This window comes from Rhinopithecus bieti, unplaced genomic scaffold (assembly GCF_001698545.2).
Source record: "Rhinopithecus bieti isolate Rb0 unplaced genomic scaffold, ASM169854v2 scaffold_32747, whole genome shotgun sequence".
NCBI lineage: Eukaryota > Metazoa > Chordata > Mammalia > Primates > Cercopithecidae > Rhinopithecus > Rhinopithecus bieti.
In genome coordinates this window covers 107,573-132,559 of record NW_016813839.1, presented here as the reverse complement: position 1 = coordinate 132,559, position 24,987 = coordinate 107,573, and the positions used below count along the sequence as shown (strand labels likewise).

General features: G+C 43.2%; 1 protein-coding gene across 1 annotated transcript in view; it reads right to left on the bottom strand.

The window, feature by feature from the left end:
* The window catches only part of LOC108513270 (microtubule-actin cross-linking factor 1-like), a 59,108-nt gene that overhangs the window by 3,105 nt on the left and 31,016 nt on the right, over positions 1-24,987 (bottom strand). Inside the window, 7 exon segments of the mRNA XM_017848976.1 lie at positions 3,229-3,339; positions 4,244-4,401; positions 4,404-4,454; positions 17,160-17,183; positions 17,186-17,276; positions 22,202-22,276; positions 24,108-24,262. Of these exon segments, the coding sequence (XP_017704465.1) occupies positions 3,229-3,339; positions 4,244-4,401; positions 4,404-4,454; positions 17,160-17,183; positions 17,186-17,276; positions 22,202-22,276; positions 24,108-24,262 (665 nt within the window).

Sequence of the window (24,987 nt, the reverse complement as noted above, 5' to 3'; positions counted from 1 at the left end):
AAAAAAAAAAAAAAAAAAAAATTCCCAAAATAGAAGTTTTATGTTCCAATTAAAAGTTTCAAAATGTCTTCAAATACCTTTTGTTTTACTAATTTCCACTATAAATGGAAAAAAAAATCCTCAGTAAGATTACAATAGTTACAACAAATGATTATGGTGAATGAGTAAAGGAAAAAGAAATTCAAATAATCCTAGGTATCAAGATTTTGGGGTTAAAAATTTGAAATGAGTTTTAGCCCCACCTATTTGATATGGAGATTCAAGTATTACTCCAATCTCTTAACACTAAGTAGGTGCAGTAACTTTAGTAAGATCTTTTAGTCATTATCCTTATTGGTAAAATGCAGATAAAATTACTTAACTCGTGGATCAAATAAACTATGAGAAGCACATGACTGCGGGACTGAGACATCAGGAACAAGTCTGTGCATGAAGAGCCTGGAGACCTGGGTTTGAGTCTGGGTTCTGGGACTGATTGAAATTAACATCTGTCTTTGCTTCTCTCTTGGGAAATCAGGGATTAAATCCTGCCTCTCTGACTTCATTTCTACCACACTCCTCATCAGTCCATCCCAGCCACACTGGCTTCCTTGCTGTTTCACCAATGGCCCAGTGAGGGTCCCCCAGTCTTGTCCCCTTGCTGTTCATTTTGCCTGGACTGTTGTTGCACAATCACTACCCGCCAAGCCTACCCCAGACACGTGTGGCTGACCCCCTCATTCCCTGCAGAGGCTCTATTGAAAGGATGACCTTAGCAGAGAGGTCTTGCCTCACTACTCAGAACATTGCTTGTATACTTCTATTCTCTCCCCTGCTTCCTGTGTTCTGCACAGTACTCATCACTGTCTTACGTATGGTATTACTTGTTAGTTGCCTGTCTCTCCTGCATTAAAGCATCAACTTCATAAAAGCAGGGACTTTGTTTTGTTCACTCTCACATCCTCAGCATGTAAAATTGTCTGGCACAGAAGAAGAACTCAATAACAACTTGTTGAACAAATAAATGATGTATAGAAGCACTTCCCAAACTGGAAAAGAGCTATATATTATTATCACTGCTGCCAATAGGTGCTATGTTTCCTATTTGAATGATGTTTTTTGGTTTTTTAGATAGTAGTCTTAACTGCAGGAAAAAGAATATTTTAAATGTGTGAGTTTTTTTGTTTTGAGACAGAGTCTTGCTCTATCACCCAGACTGGAGCGCAGTGGCATACTTCACAGCTCATTGCAGCCTTGACCGCCCAGGCTCAAGCAATCCTCCCACCTCAGCCTCCCTACTGGCTGGCTTATTTTTGTATTTTTTGTAGAGACAGGGTTTCTCCATGTTGCCCAGGGTGGTCCTGAACTCCTGGGCTCAAGTGATCCGCCCACCTCAGCCTCACAAAGTGTTGGGATTACAGGGGTGAGCCGCCATGTCCAGACTTAAATCTGTGTGGGTTTTTTTTTTTTTTTTTTTGAGACAGTTTCACTCTGTTGCCCAGGCTGGAGTGCAGTGGCACAGTCTTGGCTCACTGCAACCTCTGCCTCCCAGGTTCCAGTGATCTCCTGCCTCAGCCTCCCGTGTAGCTGGGACAACCAGCGCCTCCACCACATCCAGCTAATTTTTGTATTTTTAGTAGACATGGAGTTTTGCCATGTTGGCCAGGCTGATCCTTAAATATTTTAAACATCCATTATTTGACCTTGTCTCTACTTCGCTTTTAAAAAAAAAAAAACAAAAAAAAAAAAAAAAAAAAAAGAAAACACAACCACTTACGCCACATGCTACAGCATGCCATTCTAATTTTTCTTTGAAATCAATTACGTAAATTGTTTTCCAGGACCTTTAAGACGTTTATGCAAATAGAAGAGAAAAGCAACCCATCTCATTGTGTTTGCTGTACTTCTTAAATTTATAAAGAAAAAGCATAAGCGACAGAAAGTGATTAACACTCAAGCACAAACTTTCCTGGCCACATAGGAGGAAGAGCACCAGTTTCAGAAGCTAAACTTCCTGAGCACTGCTGCTGGAAGACAACAGTTAGACCCCGGGCTAGAATTCCAAGTCAGGAGATAGCCTGGCTACAGAACACAATAAGTAAGGAAAGATGAAGCCTCAAAATGAAATGAAACAGAAAATAAAACCTTAAGACAGAACAAAAGCCCTGATTTATCAGAATTGTATGAGAATTTGTACCTCATCATTAAACATCTAAAATTTAAAATAGAACTTCTGAGATTTTTATGAAACTGGAGCCATTAAGGAAAGAAGAAAAGCAAGATGAATAGGGTAAGGCTAGGAGTTTAGTGGCAGTAGGTCCCCAGATCGTACTCTAAACCAGATACGTTTCTGAACTGGAGTTTTAGCTTGGAGTAAAATGAACCTCTAAACAGTGGCTCATTCACAGCCATTGACTTATTGCGCATCCCTTGTTTCCCTGGCTAAGGCTTTCCAAGACTGAAGGCAACACTGTCTTTTGAGGCACAAGAATCCAATGTTTCCTGGTAGGAGCTAGAATGCAAACTGCACTGCTATCAGACAAGCCACTAGTCCATGTTTTATTTCTAAAACACTGCTCTTCCAAAAGCGTTCAGGCATTTTAATGGCTGCACTTGAACATGCTTAATTGCTGGCATGTGTATTCAAATCAAGGCTACAGAAACTCAAGTGCCTAGGCCAAGAAATTCAGAAACTAATGTGAGCCTCAGAGCAGTGTTCACTGGTGCTGTGCTTGGCTGAAGGAGACAGCACCCACGCCTCGGACCAGTGTGGTGTGGCAATACCAACCACCCTGGACATGTGTCTCAGGGTGGGTGGCGCCAACCACTCTTCTGTTCTAAGCAAAGATAGAATATTGTAGAACATGCGCCATAGCTGAATTTCAAGTGTTCATAACTCGTCTGAGTAACTGACATTTGGAGATTCCAAGAGGCCTGATTATAAATGATAGCAATAAACAAATCTCCAGGAATGACCATCGTTTACCATTCTGAACAAGCATCATTCTCAAGATTGTTATAAAGTTATTAAGTTATTAATCTAGTTTCAGGTATCTCTTATTTCTCTCCAATTTTGGTGAATCCGAGTTAGAAACCCCTGAAAACACTGGACTAGATGAATCAGCTGTGACAGCAAGCACCACAGAGATGGAAGAATGCAGGGATTCGTGTCAGGAAGAAGAGCTGGTCAAGTCCATTAGCGAGGGCCTTGTCTTGACTGTGTCCTCAGTCAGCAAAGCCATACTCTACCTCGGGGCTGGGCAGCTGGAGGTCAGGAGAATGGCTGTCCCTGATAGGGGTGCCAGCTTTACTGTTTACCAACCAGGGTTTGTCATAACAGCGAGAGAACTGAAGTGAAGTCTGTGAAACGGAAATCCAAAGGGAAGGACGGGAACAATTGAAAAAGGAACAAAAAGGGTGCACATTGGGAACAGAAAAAAATAGAAGATACTAAATTTTAAAGAAACAGAAAACAAAATAAAATGCATGTCGGTCCATCAGGATGAGAAGGACCAGGCAGGCACTAACATCCTTCATACATAACCCATCGTAACATCAAACTTGGCTGTTAGCTCCAGTGCACAGCCAGTGCCTGGATTTTCTTTCCTTTTCCCTTAAATTTTTTATTTTTTTATTTTTATTTTTTAGAGACAAAGAGTCTCACTCTGTTGCCCAGGCTGGAGTGCAGTGGTGCATTCATAGCTCACTGCAGTCTTGCATTTCTGGGCTCAAGCAATCCTCTTGCCTGAGCCTCCTGAGTAGCTGGGACTATAGGTGCTCACCATCACGCTAGGCTAAATTTAAAAATTAGAGATGATAAATTTAGAAATTTGTAGAGATGGTCTTGCTATGTTGCCCACGCTGGTCTTGAACTTCTGGCCTCAAGGGATCCTCCCACCACAGTTTCCCAAAGGCTGGGATTACAGGCATGAGCCACTGTGTCCAGCCTGGATTTTCAAAAGTAGTAACACTGGACGGGCTCAAACTTAAACTGAGAACATGAGGAAATAAACATTTCTGACATAACCAGGCTGAGTGCATATTTTAATAAATGTCCTTTGGAGTCATCTTAAAGGCCATATATCTGTGTACTGCTAGGAATAGGGCAGCCTTGGTCTGTGTATTTTCATGTTTTATTTATAAAATAAAACATTTTCATTTTTATTTCTTCTCCTCACTGGAGTCTTTCAGAGGTTACTGTGAACAATGAACATCTGTGAGGGTGGGAGTGGGGAAGAAGGGCATAATGGAGATCAGTACGTACCTTGGTTCCACTGGCTGGGGTGGCTGGAGAAGATGGCATGGATGTACAGCTGTGGTTACTCTGACTAGCACTGGAGCTGGAACGAGTAGGGGAAGCTGCCCGGGAAGATGGTTTGGACCTTCGACCCCGTGAGCGGAAGGGGGTCATTCCCTGGGATGCCCCTCTGGTAGGATGAATTTCTCTCTAAGTTCAATGTTAGTTCTACCTCGTGCTAAAAAGGAAATAAACACACACATAATATCAGTTATTCTCAAAAATGTATCTTTGATGGTTATACAGCGGCTTGACCCCATGATAACAGTTATATAACTTATATAGGTTTAGTATCATCTGTGGGTTCTTCAAAAATAGAGATAAACTCATGACACATCAGCCTTGTCAAGGTTCCTACCCATAGCAGATATGTTAACTGTATAATAAGCAAGTCTCTGTGTATAAAGAAGGAGCAGCCCACTCTGCTGTTAGTGTCTTGCTTTGCCACTGTCCCTGGAGTAAGCACACTGTGACTGCTAGAGGTAAAGCAGATGCAACAGTTCACAAACCTCTGAAATTAAATCAAAACCCCTCTTTTCTCTCTCATAGTACATGTGTACTTTTGCTCAATTTTGCAGGATAGAGAAAAACATTACTGAAATCGACATTGTTTAGACTCTTCTCTTTGAATTCAGTCAGTAACAATCCTGAAGAAAGGAGTCCAGGAACTCAGGACAGTAAAAAGATCAGGAGAGAATCATTAAGAAGTAAACATGTAGGTGGGGAGAGAGAGAGAGAGAGAGAGAGAGACATCAAGACCATGCACAAAACTTGCTAGTGAGAAATTGTTAAGTGAAAAACTGAAAACAGTAAAATGCTAAAGGAGCAACTGCAAGTAGGAGAGGAATATCAAGGTGCAAAGAACATGGAGACAGCACGGGAAGCCAGTTAGCGCTGTCTTGTGGCTTTCTGGGGCTGCACAACCAGAACTTAAAAGGTGGATTCCATTGGAAGATCTTAGGCACAGCCAACACAAATGTTAAATGCGAAAGATGCTACTAATTTAAAAGACATAATCCCTCTAGAATATGTTCTTAGATTATTTCTCACTGTAAGATGTAATCCTGCAGAAACCCTCTACCTCCTCATCCACTCTAAACTGTGTACTCTTTACAAAGTACTAGACACAGATAAACAAATGGGACTGCTGGAGAAAGGGCAATCATTATGAGCAAAATATTTGCCATTCTTTCCTATAACAGATGTTTAACTGGTCAGAAACCATAAATCTAGAAGGTGGCAGGAAATTTTGTCCACTTTCTCTTCCGTCCTACCCCATATGTCCCTCAAGGAATTTGAGGAATTTTGGTAGAATCAGGTTTTAAATCAGGTTACGTAAGTGTCCAAGCAGCATGGTTCCAAATTCCTAAATCAAATTCAAATTCTTTTCAATATATTATATGCTGACAGAACATATCAAAGTATCAGCTTAAAAGCACTCACTTGGATACCAAAACCTCTGAGTTATAGTCTAAGCTCTGTTGCCAACTGTGATTTTTTCCTGCTCTGGCCTCAGTTTCCTCAGGCTCACCAGAGACGATCAGGTCAACTAGTCTCTAAGAGCCCTGTTGTCTGGATGATCTATGACTTAATGGTCCCTGAAATGCTAAACTGTTTCCTTCCATGATCCAGTGTGTCCTTCCTCCTCAAGTCTCAACTATATGTGACCCTTGGCCGGGCAAAGTGGCTCACGTCTGTAAACCCAGCACTTTGGGAGGCCAAGACGGGTAGATCACTTGAGGCCAGGAGTTCGAGACCAGCTTGGCCAACATGGCAAAACGCTGTCTTTACTAAAAATACAAAAATTAGCTGGGCATGATGGTGCATGCCTGTAGTCCCAGCTACTCAGGAGGCTGAGGCAGAAGAATCACTTGAATCCAGGAGGCAGAGGTTATAATGAGCCGAGATCACGCCACTGCACTCCAGCCTGGGTGACAGAGAGAGACACCATCTCAAGAAAAAAAAAAAGTTCACTTCTGAGCAAATGCTGCCAGAAAAAAAAAAAAAAAAAAAGATATAAGAGGAAAACTTTGAAATTGCATTGCAGTTGAAGGAAGTGACATTTTAAATGTTTTAGGAAGGGCATTCTCTAATACCATAACAGTGATATGTTCCCTATGCACTGCACAGTTCATAGAATGTGCAATAATGCACCTGACTGTAATTAGCATCCCTATGTTACAGAGAAACTGAAGTACTCACAGAGGCTGAGGTAAAGCAAAGTGGCAGTAGAGGTGGACCTAGAACCCACGTCTTCCACTTGAGTTGTCCTCTTTGTCCTCCGACCCCCAAGCCATTCCCAGCCTAGCTCTCTGCATCACCACCTACACTCGCTGTCTCCACTCTTCCCCTCAGACCACTCACGCTTCCATCCCCACCACTCACGGAAATTGCTCTGGCAAAGGTCACTGACAACCTCTATCTCAGGAGGGCAATGAAAATTGCTTAATGGCTCATGCCTGTAATCCCAGCACTTTGGGAGGCTCAGGAGGGCAGACTGCTTGAGCCCAGGTTGGAAACCAGCCTGGGTAACATGGTGAAACTCCAACTCTGCAAAAAATTAACAAATTAGCTAGGCATGGTGGCATGTGCCTGTAGACCCAGCTACTCTGGAGGCTGAGGTGGGAGGATTGCTTGGGCCTGGGAAGTCAAGGCTGCAGTAAGCTGTGATCACAACACTGCACTCTAACCTGGGTGAGAAAGATGCTGTCTCAAAAACCAAAATGACAACAAAAGTCACTTAATCTCACAACCCAAGGGACATCACTATTATGTTGGTGTGTCTTACTCCTTTGCACATTGTGTGTGTGTATACACACACAAAGTGTATGTATATATATGTATACTAAGTGTATACATGTGTGTGTATGTGTGTATATATGTGTGTGTATATGTATATCTAAGAGGGAGAACGGGACTGTGGACAGACCCAGCGGACATCCATGTTTTAGAAGTGCACAGAGAGGAGTTGTCAGCAAAGGAGCAGGCGTCCTTGAAGCCAGGGGAAGACAGTGTTTCAAAAACACTGACCTGACCTCAGGTGATCCACCAGCCTTAGCCTCCCAAAGTGCTAGGATTACAGGCGTTGAGCCACTCCAGAAACTTTCCTCCATGCCCTACATGTCTCATGCAAAATTTTAACTAGCTGCTATGTATTATTTCATCATATGGGTGTGAATTTATTTAACCAGTCCAATATTGCATTTTTGTTTAAATATTTTAAACATTGTAGCCAATGCTGTGACAATTTGTAAAACATTTTGCATGTATCCACTGTATTTCCTTAGAATCAATTTCTTTTTTCTTTTTTGAGACAGAGTCTTGGTCTGTTGCCCAGGCTGGAGTGCAGTGGCCCAATCTTGGCTCACTGTAACCTCTGCCTTCTGGGTTCAAGCGATTCTCCTGCCTCAGCCTCCCGGGTAGCTGGGACTACAGGGGCCCGCCACCACGCTTGGTTAATTTTTGGTATTTTTAGTAGAGACGGGGTTTCACCGTGTTAGCCAGGATGGTCTCGAGCTCCTGATCTAGTGATCTGCCTACCTCGGCCTCCCAAAGTGCTGGGATTATAGGCGTGAGCCACCGCACCCAGTCTAGGATAAATTTCTACATGTAGATTTTCTGGGGAGAAATTACATGATGTTTTATCTTAGGTAAAAACATCAACTGATGAATGTCAACCATGTGTCAAGGTTGACAGATGCCAGCTGATTCCAAAATGTTATATACACTCTCCAAAATAATATGAGTATATTAAATTTACTTCATTCTGGCCAATTAGTGTGCTATGAGCATGAGTGCATACAGGAAAAAAATCTGACAATTTGTTAGTCTCTCTGCTGTTGTAACTTGCATGTGGAGGGTTACTACACACTGCTCTCTTGGTTTTGAAACCCTGTCCTCTCCTGGCTTCAAGGACCCCTGCTCCCTTGCTGACCTCTCCTCTCTGCCCACTTCTAAAACATGGGTGTCCTCTGGATCTGTCCACAGTCCCGTTCTCCCTCTTAGACTCCACTGGTGATGAGCTCACCCACTGAGGCTTCAGTCCCACCATACAGTCACATCCAACTCCAAATGTATTAGCAGGGCAGGCCTTCCCGCTGGATGCCAGAGGTTATATCCAACATCTGATTAGACACGACCAGAGCCGGGAACCAAAACCCTGGCGCCAACATAGGTCCCTCTCCCTAGGACAGTTCAGTCTATTGATTCTACCTTCAAATGCCTCTTGAATCCCTGAGCCTGTGCACGCCCCCTTGCACTCAGGTGTTTCATGGAGCACCCCCTGCCCACTGGGTATCTGTAGCAGCCTTCCCACTGGTCTCCTTGTTTCTCATCTCACCACCCACCCAGCCCTCACTCATTCTCTCATTCTGCAGAATGCATTTCTTTCTTTTTCTTTTTTTTGTTTTTTGAGATAGGGTCTCACTTCGTCAGGCTGGAGTGCAGTGACGCAAACATAGCTCACTGGAGCCTCCACCTCCCAGGCTCAAGTGATCCCCCGACCTCAGCCTCTCAAGTAGCTGGGACTATAGGAATGTACCACCTTGCCTGGCTAATTTTTGTATTTTGCAGAATAAATTTCTAAATGAAAATCTGTTAACAGTTCAGAATCCTTCCATAGTGTTTCACTGCTTATAGCAGAATTCCCCAAGTGAGGTTTTCTAGGGTTTTCCTACAAAAGGGGTTTGGTCATCTGTATTTCCCTGCTTGGGAGAGCTTTAACTCGGCATCTCCCAAACGCATTTGACCATGACTTTTCGTTTTTTTTGAGGACCACATCTTGGGGACTAGGAAGGCACAATGTGGCAAGTACCCAGGACCCAGTGGTCTGGCATCCATCACCTGGCCCCTGATGCTGACCCCTGTCCAGAGTCTTACCTGGTCGCTAACCTTGTACACTTGGCTGCAGTCCCATAGGACTACTTGTCCCCTTACTTTTTCAGCTGCTGACACTTCTGTTCATATGAACATGTGGTTTCTGTATCGAGAACATCCAGATCCCTTTTCCTGTCTGGTCAAGTGTTACCTCCTTTAAGATGTAGCTGAAGCAACACCTCCTTTTCCTTTTTCAAAACCTTTTTTCTTGAGATAGGGTCTCACTCTGTCACTCAGGCTGGAGTGCAGTATATACACACATACACTGACACACACACACACTGACACACACATACACAATTTATTTTTATTTAGTTATTTTTTGAGATGGAGTCTTGTTCTGTCGCCCAGGCTAGAGTGCAGTGGCACAATCTCAGCTCACCACAACCTCCGCCTACTCGGTTCAAGCAATTCTCCTGCCTCAGCCTCTCGAGTAGCTGGAGTTACATATGTACACCACCAAGTCCAATCAATTTTTGTATTTTTAGTACAGACAGGGTTTCACCATGTGGGCCAGGCTGGTCTTGAACTCCTGACCTCAGGTGATCTGCCCAGCTCAGCCTCCCAGAGTGCTAGGATTACAGGTGTGAGCTACTGTGCCTGGCCATATATTTATTATTATTATTTTTTGAGACAGAGTCTCCCTCTATTGCCTAGGATAGAGTGCAGTGGCATAGTCTCGGCTCACTGCAACCTCTACCTCCTGGATTCAAGCAATTCTCTTGCCTCAGCCTCCCAAGTAGCTGGGACAACAGGCTCATGATACCATGCCCGGCGAGTTTTTTTGTATTTTTAGTAAAGACTGGGTTTCACCATATTGGCGTGGCTGGTCTTGAACTCCTGACCTCATGATCCGCCCGCCTTGGCCTCCCAAAGTGCTGGGATTACAGGCATGAGCTGCTGCACCCGGCCTATATTTATTTTTATTTTTATTTTTTTATTTTTTTGAGACAGAGTCTCGCTCTGTCGCCCAGGCTGGAGTGCAGTGGCCGGATCTCAGCTCACTGCAAGCTCTGCCTCCCGAGGTTATGCCATTCTCCTGCCTCAGCCTCCCGAGTAGCTGGGACTACAGGCGCCCGCCACCTCGCCCAGCTAGTTTTTTTTTTTTTTTGTATTTTTAGTAGAGACGGGGTTTCACCGGGTTAGCCAGGATGGTCTCAATCTCCTGACCTCGTGATCTGCCCATCTCGGCCTCCCAAAGTGCTGGGATTACAGGCTTAAGCCACCGCGCCCGGGCCTATATTTATTTTTAAAACAGAGATGGGGTCTTGCTATGTTGCCCAGGCTGGTCTTAAATTTTTGGCCTGAAGTGATCCTCCCCACTAGGCCTCCCAAAGTGTTGGGATTATACATGTGAGCCACTATGCCCGGCCCAATACATCCTTTTCCTGATACCTTCTCCATCTTCATGGGCAGTCATCTCTTCCTCTCTCAACTATTCATTTTACCAAATAGAAGGGCGTTTATTCACACGTTTGTTCCCTGCACTAGGCTGAGAGCTTCTGCAGGCAGGGACCATCATCTTAATTTACCTTTGGATCCCAGTGCCAGGCTTGCATTTAGGGTTTCAGTAAGTATCCGTGAAACAGAGTAGCCTCTNTGTTTTTTTTTTTGTATTTTTTGTAGAAACGGGGTTTCACCGGGCGGGCAAGGGGGGCCCCAATCACCTGCCCCCGTTATCTGCCCATCTCGGCCTCCCAAAGTGCTGGGATTACAGGCTTAAGCCACCGCGCCCGGGCCTATATTTATTTTAAAACAGAGATGGGGTCTTGCTATGTTGCCCAGGCTGGTCTTAAATTTTGGCCTGAAGTGATCCTCCCCACTAGGCCTCCCAAAGTGTTGGGATTATACATGTGAGCCACTATGCCCGGCCCAATACATCCTTTTCCTGATACCTTCTCCATCTTCATGGGCAGTCATCTCTTCCTCTCTCAACTATTCATTTTACCAAATAGAAGGGCGTTTATTCACACGTTTGTTCCCTGCACTAGGCTGAGAGCTTCTGCAGGCAGGGACCATCATCTTAATTTACCTTTGGATCCCAGTGCCAGGCTTGCATTTAGGGTTTCAGTAAGTATCCGTGAAACAGAGTAGCCTCTGTTTCTCTGAAATAGCCTCTGAAAACAATAGTCTCTCAACAGTTTCAAGGAACAGATCTCGCAACCTTCATGAACTCACTAAGAAGTGCTTCCATTAAGAAGTGCTCATTATTTCATGGGGATGAAGAACAGAAGCACCAAGCTGTGTTAAAGTGAAGAGTCAGTGGCCAGTGAGGCTCACTCTCTCACTGTGTGAGCAGCTCTCTTGCACACCAGCCACAAATGCAAATCCATGAATTTTCATGACTGAAACCACAAGGTTAAATTTGACTGCCAACACCTACTACATATAGACTGTTAAAGCAATTTAAAAGAGCAAATAGCTTTCCATAAGGACAGTACAAGAAGGAAGATTATCCCATGTTAACGGCAACACATTTAACCTGTGCATTTTGTGAACTGAGAACCTGTTTAATTCTATCACAGGATCCTATGCTGATCTCCTATGTCATGACGCTGTTAGCCCCAGAGGCTACCATGAGGTAGGTACATTGTAACGCCTCATTAAATGACTGCTGAGGGCCCAAAGGGTGTCTCATTTGCTTTCCTAGCTGGGTGCATGCAGGATGCTGGGAAAATACAGTTCGTCATCTTCTTAGGGTACGCTTACACATCATAACGAAACAAATAAACATAACGAGACAGTCCCTGTTTTCACAGGGAAATCTCTAGTCAATGGTCACCTCTTGGTATAGTATTTCACTGGCTAGAGATGCAAAGATGTGTGAACAATTCCCTATCGTCATCCTTCCAGGTTACTACAGCCATGCCAAAGGCACGCAATATAGGCATTAAGGTAATTTGAGACTGTAAACGGTGGTTAGCTAGCTCCTGCACGCTTCCATGATGCCTCATTTAGAAGGTCTAAACTTGCCAGGTGCAGTGGCTCACGCCTGTAATCCCAGCACTTTGGGAGGCCGAGGCTGGCGGATTATGAGGTCAGATCGAGACCATCCTGGCTAACACAGTGAAACCCCGTCTCTACTAAAAATATAAAAAAACTAGCCAGGCGTGGCGGTGGGCGCCTGTAGTCCCAGTGCTGGGGAGGCTGAGGCAGCAGAATGGCGTGAACCTGGGAGGCGGAGCTTGCAGTGAGCTGAGACTGTGCCACTGCACTCCAGCCTGGGTGACACAGCAAGACTCTGTCTCCAAAAAAAAAAAAAAAAGAAGTTCTAAATTCAAGTGAAAAATAAAAATAATGGCTTACTTTAATTGGGGTTTTAGAGTCTTGTCTTCTCCCTTTTATTTTCCTTCCTCTCTCTGTAATTTCCATCTTCTTGGTCCTTATGCTCTTAAGCTCACAATAGTAAAATTCCCATATTTCTGGTGCTCTCATCTCGGTCAAGAGACCAATGAATAATTAATTCATGCTAAGCCATGCCTAGCTAATATTAGCTTAATATGCTACAACTCACATGGATATTTGCATTTTATTTTTGTTTTTGTTTTGAGAGGGACTCTCGCTCTGACGCCCAGGCTGGAGTGCAGTGGCGCGATCTCGGCTCACTGCAAGCTCTGCCTCCCGGGTTCACGCCATTCTCCTGCCTCAGCCTCCCGAGTAGCTGGGACTACAGGCGCCCGCCACCTCGCCTGGCTAATATTTTTTGTATTTTAGTAGAGACGGGGTTTCACCGTGTTAGCCAGATGGTCTCGATCTCCTGACCTTGTGATCCGCCCATCTCGGCCTCCCAAATTGCTGGGATTACAGGCGTGATGCGCCTGGCCAAGATATTTGCATTTTAAAAGAAAATATTTGAAGATGCAAGGCAATGAAACGATTCTTGGTAAGGAACATTTTATATACACCACTTGGAAGAAATGAAAGCTATTTCTTCAGAAATAAACTTAAAAGCGGCCAATTTTAATTAAAAAAGGTGTTAAGAGGCCGGCGCGGTGGCTCAAGCCTATAATCCCAGCACTTTGGGAGGCTGAGACGGGCAGATCATGAGGTCAGGAGATCGAGACCATCCTGGCTAACACGGTGAAACCCCGTCTCTACTAAAAAATACAAAAAACTAGCCGGGCGAGGTGGCGGGCGGCCTGTAGTCCCAGCTACTCGGGAGGCTGAGGCAGGAGAATGGCCTAAACCTGGGAGGCGGAGCTTGCAGTGAGCCGAGATCCGGCCACTGCACTCCAGCCTGGGCGACAGAGCGAGACTCCCTCGAAAAAAAAAAAAAAAAAAAAAGGTGTTAAGAGGGCAATTAATACTTTTACTTTGATAAACTAGAAAAGGCTGGGATAGGAAGAGGCGACAACAAACGGAAGCTGTGAAAATTGATTTCTGGGGCAATCCCAAAAGTAAAAGTAAACATTTTCTCAAACTAGAAGGAAACACCAAATTCTAACTAAGCAAAATGTATGTACTAGCACTTGAATTTAGTAGTAAAGGTACTTTTAATGTTTAAATTGATTCAAATATTTTCCTAACATTGGGTATTATAAAGTTAAAAAAAAGAGAAGATACCTAGTACTTGGTTGACTACTGTGATAGGATTTTCCCCCTCACCATTCTTTTCACTGGAGAAAAGATCTACCATTGAACCTACAGAACCAGACCATGATGGCAGCCACCTCAAGTTCAGTTCATCAACCACCAAAGAGGCTGTCTTTGCTAAGGGAGTTATGCTGGCCACCTGACATTGGCTGTTGTGGGCATGTTAAAATTCAGTTCTAACCTATTGTTTAACGGCTATAGGGTTTCAGTTTTACAAGATGAAGAGAATTCTGTGGGTGGATGGTGGTGACGGTAGTATGACACAAATGTACTCAGTCTTCTACTTAAAAATGGTTAGGGTGGTAAATTTTATGTTATTTGTATAACAAACTGAAAAAAATCAGTTCTATGGCAAAATGTGTCTTTTAAATCTTCATAAATGAAATTTCTTAGCTCTTCACTTATCTGGGGGAGCTAATATGTCTAATGATCAAAAACATATGCAGTACCTTAGGTACAAGTATACCTATTATCTAGGCAGGAGCACGGGTTTTCTCTCCATCCAAAACATCATGATTTCCTGTGCCATGGATAAATTCAGAAACTGAAATATCTGATTTTCACAGTACCAGGAGATTGGCAAATCTAGCTAGCAAAATATTTTCACTTTTTTACACATGACTAAAGCAACATGCAGTTTGAGATGTCTTCTACCTTTTAAAATAGCTGTGTAAAGGGAGGTAAGAAATGAGAGTGCACACTGGTGTTAAGAACGTTGTCATGCACCTTGTACTGTCCTCAGTATAGCATTCTCTGTGGTCCAGAGACCCAAGGAAATATGCAATATCAATGAGTACAAAACCTCCTGTAAGCAGTGTTTCCAGAAGTCATATTAATCCTTATAGAACTTCCAATACAGTTTTTCAAATAACTTTGTTCTCTTCTCAACCTTCACACCCTTCTACCTTACTATAATCCATCCTAGTCCTTAGGTGTTCATCGCCTAGCACCATTTTTTATTTGATTAAAGATAGCACATCCTGCCCATCACTGATAAAGTTATGAAATTTAAAACTTCTGGATTCTTTCCACAGTCAATGGATTGAGATGATTACTGAGTTCCAGGAGAGCACTCCTGCAGACACAGGAAAGTCTTACCTTGTTTGCTCCAAGGAATGCTAAAAAAGGTCACTAGCTTTCATAGAAAATAGCTTCTAGATGGCCGTCCCCAATTTCCTTGGGGTTCCAAATTTCAGATACTAAGATAAGGACAAAGCAAGCAGTGTTCTCCTGGGCCAGCAGCATGATGTTATCACAAACAGAGCAGGCAGCAAAGAAACAGGCAATCAAGGATTCCAAAATGCCACATGCAATATATCTTTTATTTAGTCCCATCATACATGACAGGAAAAATAGACCTTATTCATAGATTTGAAAAGGAATAAAGTTGTTTTACTGAGTTAAAGTTAAAATGGCATATATTGTTTCTCATTAAAGCAATAAAAGACGACTTTTAAATTCTAAAACTAAATACTTTCAAGTTTTTATCAGAAAGTGTTTTCAAAATTAATTTTTTGTAGACAGAGTCTTGCCCTGTTGCCCAGGCTGGAGTGCAGTGGCACGATCATGGCTCACTGTAGCTTTGAATTCCTAGGCTCAAGCAATACTCCCACCTAGCTTCCAGAGTAGCTAGGACTACACAGGTGTGTACCACCATGCTTAGCTAATTTAAAAAAAATTTTTTTTGGAGACGGGGTTTCACTATGTTGCCCAGGTTGGTCTTGAACTCCTGATCCTGAGCTCCAGCAATCCTCCTGCCTCAGGCTCCCAACATACTGGGATTCCACTGTACCTGGCCCCAATTTTTTTTTAAAAAAAGGAACATCTAATGAAAATTATTACTGCTGAACTTTTACTCTGGTTTACTGTAGTAAACACAGAATGAGTTAAAATAAGAGGAACTACTTATGGGCATATCTGAATTCATGTGAAAACTGCTGTGTTTAGCTCTGTCCTCACTCAATGCTTCAGAATATGACTATAAATCATTTCCAAAGAAGTTATGTACTGTACAGTAAACATTTCTGCTAGGTTTATAAATAAACCTTAATAATTATGCAGGCTGATCCAATAATAAACACAAAGGTGTGTCAGTCTCTGAAACATGTAACATGCTGGCTAGGGGCACGTACTCTAGACTCAGATTGCCCTGAATTTGAATCTCATCTTTGCCATTTACTAGTTGTCTTTGGGCAAAATATTTATGTTTTCTATGCCTCAATTTCCTATTCTGTAAAACACAGATTAAAGCATCTACACCTCATATGAGGCATAAATGTGTTACTTGTAAAGTACTTATAACAGTCTGTGGCACATAAAACTATACAAGTATTTGTTAAATAGAAACTCAAAACAAATTCCATGGACAGTCTCAACAGTATTTTATGCACCATCAACTTGAGTAGTTAGAAAAGCTATGGTTTGGCCATTTCAAGCATTCATGAATGCAGCAGATACACAGAACCAAGAGACGTTACAGTTTAAGAAGCAAAGCCATTCTCAATGGGCTAGGTGTAAGGAAGAGGGACAAAGCTTAAAAGCCAACCTATGGGAGACTGACTGGAAATCGAAGAGCTGGAATCAGAGCGCTTTATTTTACTCCCAGGATGGTGAACTAGAATAAAAAATATGTAAACACAAAGAAACAGAGACAGGGCAGGAAACGCAGAAACTAGTCAAGAAAGACAAATTGGCAGAGAGTGGGGGAGACTCCTGTGCACCCACGTGCAGCTCTGCTAACAGGGAAAAAAGGCAAGGACACAGCTGAAGAGGATTTAGCAATTGGAATTGGTCATCTCTTCCCTGTTGCAGTTCCCACACCCCCCTAGCTGCAGGTGCCACCACTCATTAAATTGACAGTTTCCTTATGCTTCTGGGCTGGTGGGCCAGCCTTTTCACATTTAACAGAAAGACAACCCATGGTCTTGCTTAGGTGGCCACCTGCCTTACAGGTGAATGGGCTTACACGTAGGTGTCTTCATCCTCCCTCCTGGTCTAGGGGGCTCACCAGTTCTTCCCTGGATGAGAAGGGCCTAACACCCTCCCTGAGTGTCAGTCACAGGAATTATAGGCAAAGGGATCTGAGGCACTAAGAGGGAACCTAAAGGGCTTCACCAGGCTCCTTTCTAGGATAGTGTTAATACCCCAAACTGAAACATTCGAGTAACACAATACATTCTTAATTCTCAGTACTGCATTCCTCTAGACCTACCTCCCCAAACGGCATCAACTTCTTCAGCTTTTTCTCCCTGGCCTATGCTGGCACCCCTGAGTTCTAATCTGTGCTAGTGGGATGACACCCGGGCAGCTTAACAAAATAAAAACAGACAGACCCCACCATCAGTGCCTCCTGTAATAAAAGATGACTGCTGGGGGCGTAGCTAACATGTAATTCATGCTCAGAATGGCTCTTTACCTCGGCAGGGATCATTTTTCACTAAAATTCATCCAAGGCCATCCATCCTCCACCAACGCGGACCATCACGGTGCTGCGCAGAATACGGACCAGCCGCAACTGCTGAGAATCCCCAAACTGTAGAATCAAAAGGAAATTTAATTAATATATATGTCTTAAAGCAGATCTGTATTTTTCTCCCAAAGCAGACTGTATTCAGACAGGAATGACAATTTGATAGCTATGGGAGAATTTTTAACTCTCACAATTTTGCATTTTTATATATTTCACAAAAGGATTTTAAAAATAGAAAGGCAGAAATATCAACCTGAAGACTGGTGTCTTGATATACTTTTTTCTTTGTGAGACAGAGTTTCACTCTTGTTGCCCAGGCTGGAGTACAATGGCGTGATCTCGGCTTACTGCAACCTCTGCCTCCCAGGTTCAAGCGATTCTCCTGCCTCAGCCTCCCAAGTAGCTGGGTTTATTAGGTGTGCGCCACCACGCCCAGCTAATTTTTATATTATTAGTAGAGACAGAGTTTCACCATGTTTGTCAGGCTGGTCTCGAACTCCTAACCTTGTGATCTGCCAGCCTCAGCCTCCCAAAGGGCTGGGATTACAGGCATGAGACACCCCACCCAGCCAATATACTTTCTATTGGGATAAAATTAACTTTTAATGGTCACACCACTGCCTCTGCACCAAAAGGAGAGGTAGGAAGGCAGACAAAGTGTTAGGTCATTTGATTTTTTAAAAAGAGATTCTGCCCAATTAAAAATTCATATCCTTGGTATGCTAATTTGTTTTCCTAAAAGAAAGATGGTGGATGTCAACTTCTGAATACGGTATGCTTTAAAGCTAAATGGAAAATAGCAAATACTATTTCAAGCCTTAAGGAAATCTTTGCAAAGCATCATTATTACAAGCTTAGAAGAAAATTTGATTTTCTGCATCAGGTTTTCAGAAATAAACCCGAAGTATTTGCTAATTGCAATGTCACCAGCAGAAAAGTTTCTTCAGCTGAACAAATGATTAGGTCATATTTATACTACAATTGAGTTGAAGCAATGAATAATTGCAGCTCCCACGATGATTATAAACAGTATCCAATAATCATTTTAGATGCTAAAACAAGCATTTCTGATTATGTTTTCCCTTTTTTCTTGCCCAAACATTCCTACTTCCCAGCTCTAAACATTTGGAGTTTCTCATGGCATAAATTATCCTCTTTCCAAAATGAAGTAAGGAGCAACAAAAGAGAAGTATGCAGAGTTTCCAAAACAAACAAACATTTGGTTGGAGAAATGGAATTCCTAAAATTATTTAATTCAGGGGTTCCTCAGGTATGGAGGTGGTAGGATTTTCAACGTTATAAAGGACAACTCTAACTTTAAAACAAGGCAGAAAAACTGAAAATGCAAGAAAGGATATCTGAGGTCATATAGCCTTCCTCCCTCAAAATTAATATATTTGTGGTAATCTTCCATATTCCTTAGCTGCTCTGACTCAAATGCACTATTTGCATGGGCAAGGCGATTGAAAAATACTGTATCCTCCCTCCCAGCCCTTTACTTTGAAAATAAAAGTAGTCCCACACCTCTCATCTGATACAATTTAAACATGTTTATACAAAGTGACTACAGCAAAACCACTGTGTGGTAGCAGCAGCACTGAACCCAGACTTGAAAGAGAATACACGTCCTGTCTTGGGAAGGAAGTTGTCCCCCCAGGCTCTGTGAGAGCCCCCCCGCAGAAGTTGGGCCCCACAAGTGAAAATGGGAAGCCCTGTGGGAGGTTCTGAGACATGGAGGATTCCACCCAAGGGCAGTGCTGGCCTGAATCACTGCAAAGGGTTTTCTCTGGATGGGTGAGAGGCAGGGAGTATGCGCCTGTGCCCCAGGGTGAATCAGGAAGGAAGCCTGGGAGTACTTTATTCTTGGAATACTGTGTACTATAATTTATCACTCCATTTATTTCATGTCCCCCCCAACTTAATTTCTCACTAAAGCTCTGAAAGATTCTAACTTGTTTCTGCTAAGCTATGGGGGAAAGGAGGTTTGACCAAGCCAGTAGCCAGTGTAGCTGGGGAAGTTGAGGCCAGAGTCACGAGTGGTGGGAGGGATCACGGCAGCTCTAAAAATGGAGACCTGTGCACACCTGGTAGGACAGGGTTGTCAAGTGAGGCAAAGAACTCAGAATAAGAGTCCTAAGGGTCAGTAACTGTTGTTTCCACCTTTCAAAAGGAAAACTCCTTACAGGGACTTGAGTTTTTGCAGTGACTGACATTAGCCGTGTGAGAGTAGGCATGTGATCTTTGAGGCCTCAGGTGCCTGTGTATAAAATGAACTTCATAATTCTGTTCCCAACATTAGAATTCATCTGACCCTCCCCAGGTCAATGGAGCACTAGAAGAGGGTGCCGGCACCCTCTTCAAAGGCACCCTAGCATTCACACACAATCACCAGCTTATAGGCATATTGGACACTCTCAAGCAATGATTTTTTTTTTTAAAGTCAGTTTGTTCTCATCTTTCATTTTTTTCTCTTATCCCCTGTTCTTCTCACTTGCCTAGAACATTTCTTTTTTTTTTTTTTTTTTTTGAGACGGAGTCTCACTCTGTCGCCCAGGCTGGAGTGCAGTGGCCGGATCTCGGCTCACTGCAAGCTCTGCCTCCCGGGTTTACGCCATTCTCCTGCCTCAGCCTCCCGAGTAGCTAGGACTACAGGCGCCCGCCACCTCGCCTGGCTAGTTTTTTGTATTTTTTAGTAGACATGGGGTTTCACTGTGTTAGCCAGGATGGTCTCAATCTCCTGACCTTGTGATCCGCCCATCTCGGCCTCCCAAAGTGCTGGGATTACAGGCTTGAGCCACCGCGCCCGGCCTGCCTAGAACATTTCTATAGTGACTTGCAAGGCCTGGGATGTTTGAGGGCCTCAAATCAACTCTTAGGGTTTATAATTTCATATTAAAGAGACAGATTTTACTCATGCAACTTCCTTCCACATTGGAGGACACAGGACCCCACAGCACTCAAAAAGATCTGAAAGGTTAGAGTTACCAAGTGGAGTCAAAGCATCCAATCTTTTTTGCAAGTCTAATTTGGTCCCATTAAATCTTGGATGGCTGGCCATCATCAGCATACTTCAGGCCATGGCCAATTATGATCTCCACACTACACTTCTCAGGTACCTTGTAATTATAAAATACAATATAAGTAACTACAAATATTAAAAAGATATTTAAACAGTACTGAAGTTCTTCAGGAATTGACTTATACATTACAAAATTTATTAACTGTCAAAAGATTCTAACATAAATAAGAACTGTGCTGTTTGGTAATCTGACTTCTAACACAGAAGTACAAAACCATTCTCTTTTTAGAAGTGGAATGGATTGATACCATAGCTTCAGTTTCCTCCACTTCATCTCCTTTATAAAAAAATTATACTTATATTCTTTTGCTGCTAAGATAGCTTTGCAATGCTGGCTTCATCAGCAGTTTCTCCACTTGGTAAGACAACCAGGTGTGACCCAGGCATGCTTCAGAGTACATCCTCTCCCCATAGCGAAGAACAGGCAGCATTAGCTACACAGACCATATCCATTGAGAAGGAGAACATTGCAAGGCACACTGTACCTGATTGCCGAGGAAGAACTATAGACAGTAAGAGTAAAGGATGGAGGAAAAGGAGGGGGAAAAAAAAAAGAGAACATTTTGTCAAATTAACACTAAGGAATGAAAATCATATCATTACGTTCTTCTGGCAAAGTGACACACACTGAACATATTCTTACCAAGCTCCTGCCATAGGGATGTGGTTTTCATTTTCTTTCTTTTTTTTTTTGAGAGTCTCGCTCTGTTGCCCAGGCTGGAGTGCAGTGGCGTGATCGCGGCTCACTGCAATCTCCAACCCCGGGGTTCAAGCAATTCTCCTGCCTCAGCCTCCCTAATAGTTGGGATTACAGGCGTGCACTACCAAGCTGAGCTAATTTTTGTGTTATTAGTGGAGACGGTGTTTCAACATGTTGGCCAGGCTGGTCTCGAATTCCTGACCTCAAGTGATCTGCTCACTCGCCCCTACCTCCCAAAGTTCTGGGATTACAGGTGTGAGCCACCACGCCTGGCCAGGGATGTGGTTTTATAAACTATGAACTAACTCTCCACTCTGTATGTTGTTCTTGTTAATTCATTTCTCTCATAATTAAAAACAAAAAACAAGAAAACAAAACTCAACAAGCAGGCATAAGATTACCTGGAGCTTTATTAACTAAATGCCCCAGGTTATATTCAAGGCAGATTCACCCAGTGCTCCTCAGGAAACTGTAGCATGGGGTGGATTTGATGAACTTTGAGGACATTTTGGATATACTAATGAAACATGGATCTTCCTGTGTTTCTTAGTGCAATCTAAATCCTCTTTGCCAATCAGAGATTTTTCTTAGGACTTTAGAGAATCCCGATGAGCTGTTGATATATTTTAGGAGACCTGTTTCAGATTCTTCCATGTCCCTGACCCTGGTCCCAAAAGAAGCTAAAACATAAGTATAGTTCACTGTCAGTTATCGCCACACCTAGCATGGCTTTCCAGAGAAGACCACTGAGCCTGATGTCTCCTCAGCGCTCCTGGGCCCCACTTGTAGCCCAGTTCAGAGCAGACACAGTATCTGTTGGGGCTTCAACAGTTTCCCCAGGCCTCTCTAGCCTGGGAGCCACTCAGGCTCACAATGACCATCTCTTTGGGAGTAAGTGGTCAGTCATTAGATATAATTGTTTCCAAAGGTACCTTCATCCCCCTAAAGACTTTGTCAGATGTGAAGTGACAGCTCTGAAATATCTCCTATCTTAAAACTCAAATACAAACTACTGCTATCTAAGTAGATATGGACTAGTTTTCAGATGGAACAGGGCACCTGACACTTGGCATCTATAGAGATGAGGTCAGACAGTGACCACATCTCAAGTCCGATGGGCTCTGGGACTCTAAGCAACAGGAGGAAAAGGTGGGATCAGCCACATATGAGAAACCACCACCACAAAGTATTGGTTTTTCTCTTCCTTACCCGGTATTTATTCTCTCCGATCTGCTCCACCTGAAACCTTTTTGCACATTTGCACTGAGCCACTTGTCTTGTAACCTATTGGTTGTGAACAAAAAGAAAAGTGTAAAGGGTAGAGTAAGACTTTCTATTTAGAGAAACAAAGATTTTTACACATAAGCAGGGAAGCTATTCAATGAGATGGAGTTTCACTCGTTGCCCAGGCTGGAGGACAATGGCACGATCTCGGCTCCACTGCAACCTCCGCCTCCTGGGTTCAAACAATTCTTCTACCTCAGCCTCCTGAGTGGCTGGGATTATAGGCACGCCCAGCTAATTTTTTGTATTTTTTTTAGTAGACAGAGGGTTTCTCCATTTTGGTCAGGCTGGCCTTGAACCTCAGGTGACCTGCCTGCCTCAGCCTCCCAAAGTGCTGGGATTACAGGCATAAGCCACCACGCCCGGCTCATTATTTACTTTTTAGGCATTTCAGGCTTCTGACATATGCATTTATCGTCTGTTCCAAATTAGTGTATGTTCTTACTAAGTGAACTAATTGAGACACTGAGAAAGAAAAGGCATGAAAGAAATTCCCAAGTGACTGTGTAACACATTATTCCTGCTTCAAAATTCCTTCAGAGAAAATTGCTAATATGCTGGCATCAAAATCGTATTATTAATAAAGCAAATTATGAACTGCTTTAAATTTCACCCTAGGAGCCTGAGATTCCCTGGAAGTCCTGGTGTGTTCCAGGGTCACTCCTAAGACCTATTCCAGCACCTCTCCCTTCCCAAGATCTGTTATCAACAGATGCTAGGATTTCCAGATGGCACTAATCAATTTGGTAGTTTCAGTGTGGTAGTTTTTCTTTTTTTTTGAGACAGAGTCTCGCTCTGTCGCCCAGGCTGGAGTGCAGTGGCGCGATCTTCGCTCACTGCAAGCTCTGCTGCCTCCCGAGTTAACGCCATTATCCTGCCTCAGCCTCCCTAGAAGCTGGGACTACAGGCGCCCACCACCACACCTGGCTAATTTTTTTTGTATTTTTTAGTAGAGGCAGGATTTCACCATGTTCGCCAGGATGGTCTTGATCTGCTGACCTTGTGATCTGCCCGCCTTGGCCTCCCAAAGTGCTGGGATTACAGGTGTGAGTCACTGCGCCTGGCCCAGTGTGGTAGTTTTTAACAAGGCAGAAAGCATGATGGGTATACACCATTTTAAACATTACATTTTACCCCCCTTTTAAACATTTATTTTTATTTTTTGAGACAAGTCTTGCTCTGTTGCCCAGGCTGGAGTGTAGTGGCATGATCACAGCTCACTGCATCTTTGACCTCCCATGCTCAAGTGATTCTTCCACCTGTCTCCTGAGTAGCTGGGGCTATAAGCACTTGCCACTACACCTGGCTAATTTTTTTTTTTTGGGGGGGACAGACAGAATCACACTATGTTGCCCAGGTTGGTCTTGAACTGCTGGGCTCCAGTGATCCTCCCATGTTGACCTCCCAATGTGCTGGGGCTACAGATATAAGCCACCATGCTCAGTTCATTTCAACCCTTAAATGCTACACTGGTAGACCATTTCCCTAGATTCCAGGTAGCATGCTCAGGAGTAAGATGAGTCTATCTCAAACACAGGACAAGTGAACCAGGATGAATATGGTACCCTGCAAAGGTTCTCTGTAAACTTCAGAGCACCACACAGACATGACTCACTTGAGTAATCTATCTAGCCTGAGCTAGAGCTCAGATGTCAGAGATCCTCTGGGATGCTTTGAAATGCTATCTAAAAAGAGATCTCAAAATAGAACTCCAAATAATTATCTCCCAACAGACAGGTCAAAGGCTAATATGATCATTGAACCCAACCAAATTCAGGATATTATAAACCTATAGCCAGAAGTATACTCAAAATATAATTATTTCCCTTACCTCATCTTCAATTTTATCTGCATCGGTTGTTGGTCGATACGCATCCTTGTTGGGATGAAGAGCAGCCACAAATTCATAATAATCAATGTAACCATCCCCATCTCGGTCAAAAATGTCAGCCACAGCAGTCATTTCTAATTTGGTGGTGGGGAACTCTGGAGGAAAGGAATCATATTTTGAAACTTAAAAGAGGGCTTACTTGTTTGGTTAGCAGTTAGAGAAATACCTTTTTTTTTTTTTTGAGACAAGGTCTCGCTCTGTCACCCAGGCTGGAGCGCAGTGGCACAATCTCAGCTCACTGCAACTTCCGTCTCCCAGGTTCAAGCGATTCTCCTGCCTCAGCTTCCCAAGTAGCTGGGAATACACGTGCCTGCCACCAGGCCCGGCTAATTTTTTGTGTGTTTTTAGCAGAGACGAGGTTTTGCCATGTTGGCCAGGCTGGTCTTGAACTCCTGGCCTCAAGTAATCCACCCATCTTGTCCTCCCAAAGTGCTGGGATTACAGGTGTGAGCCACCACGCCTGGCCAGAAATACTTCTTAAGAGCAAAAAAATTTATGTCTTGATTTTTCCTGAAAAGTAATACATATCCACTTATAGGCTCCCCTACCCCAAATGCAATGAAAAAAAGGTAATATTCCACATTTCAGATATACCAAAAAGCATAAACATAACATTACAACCACCCACAGACCTACCACTCAAGAATATACTTATCCACCCTACAATTATTGAATATTTAGATTATTTCAGAATAGTGACAGTTTGGAATTAATAGTATGAAGTTTTCCTATGTTTAGATTACTGTCTTAGATTCTTGACAAACTGCTATACAAAGGGAAGTGTGAATCATATTGTTTCCCAGCTGAAAACCTCTGGTTA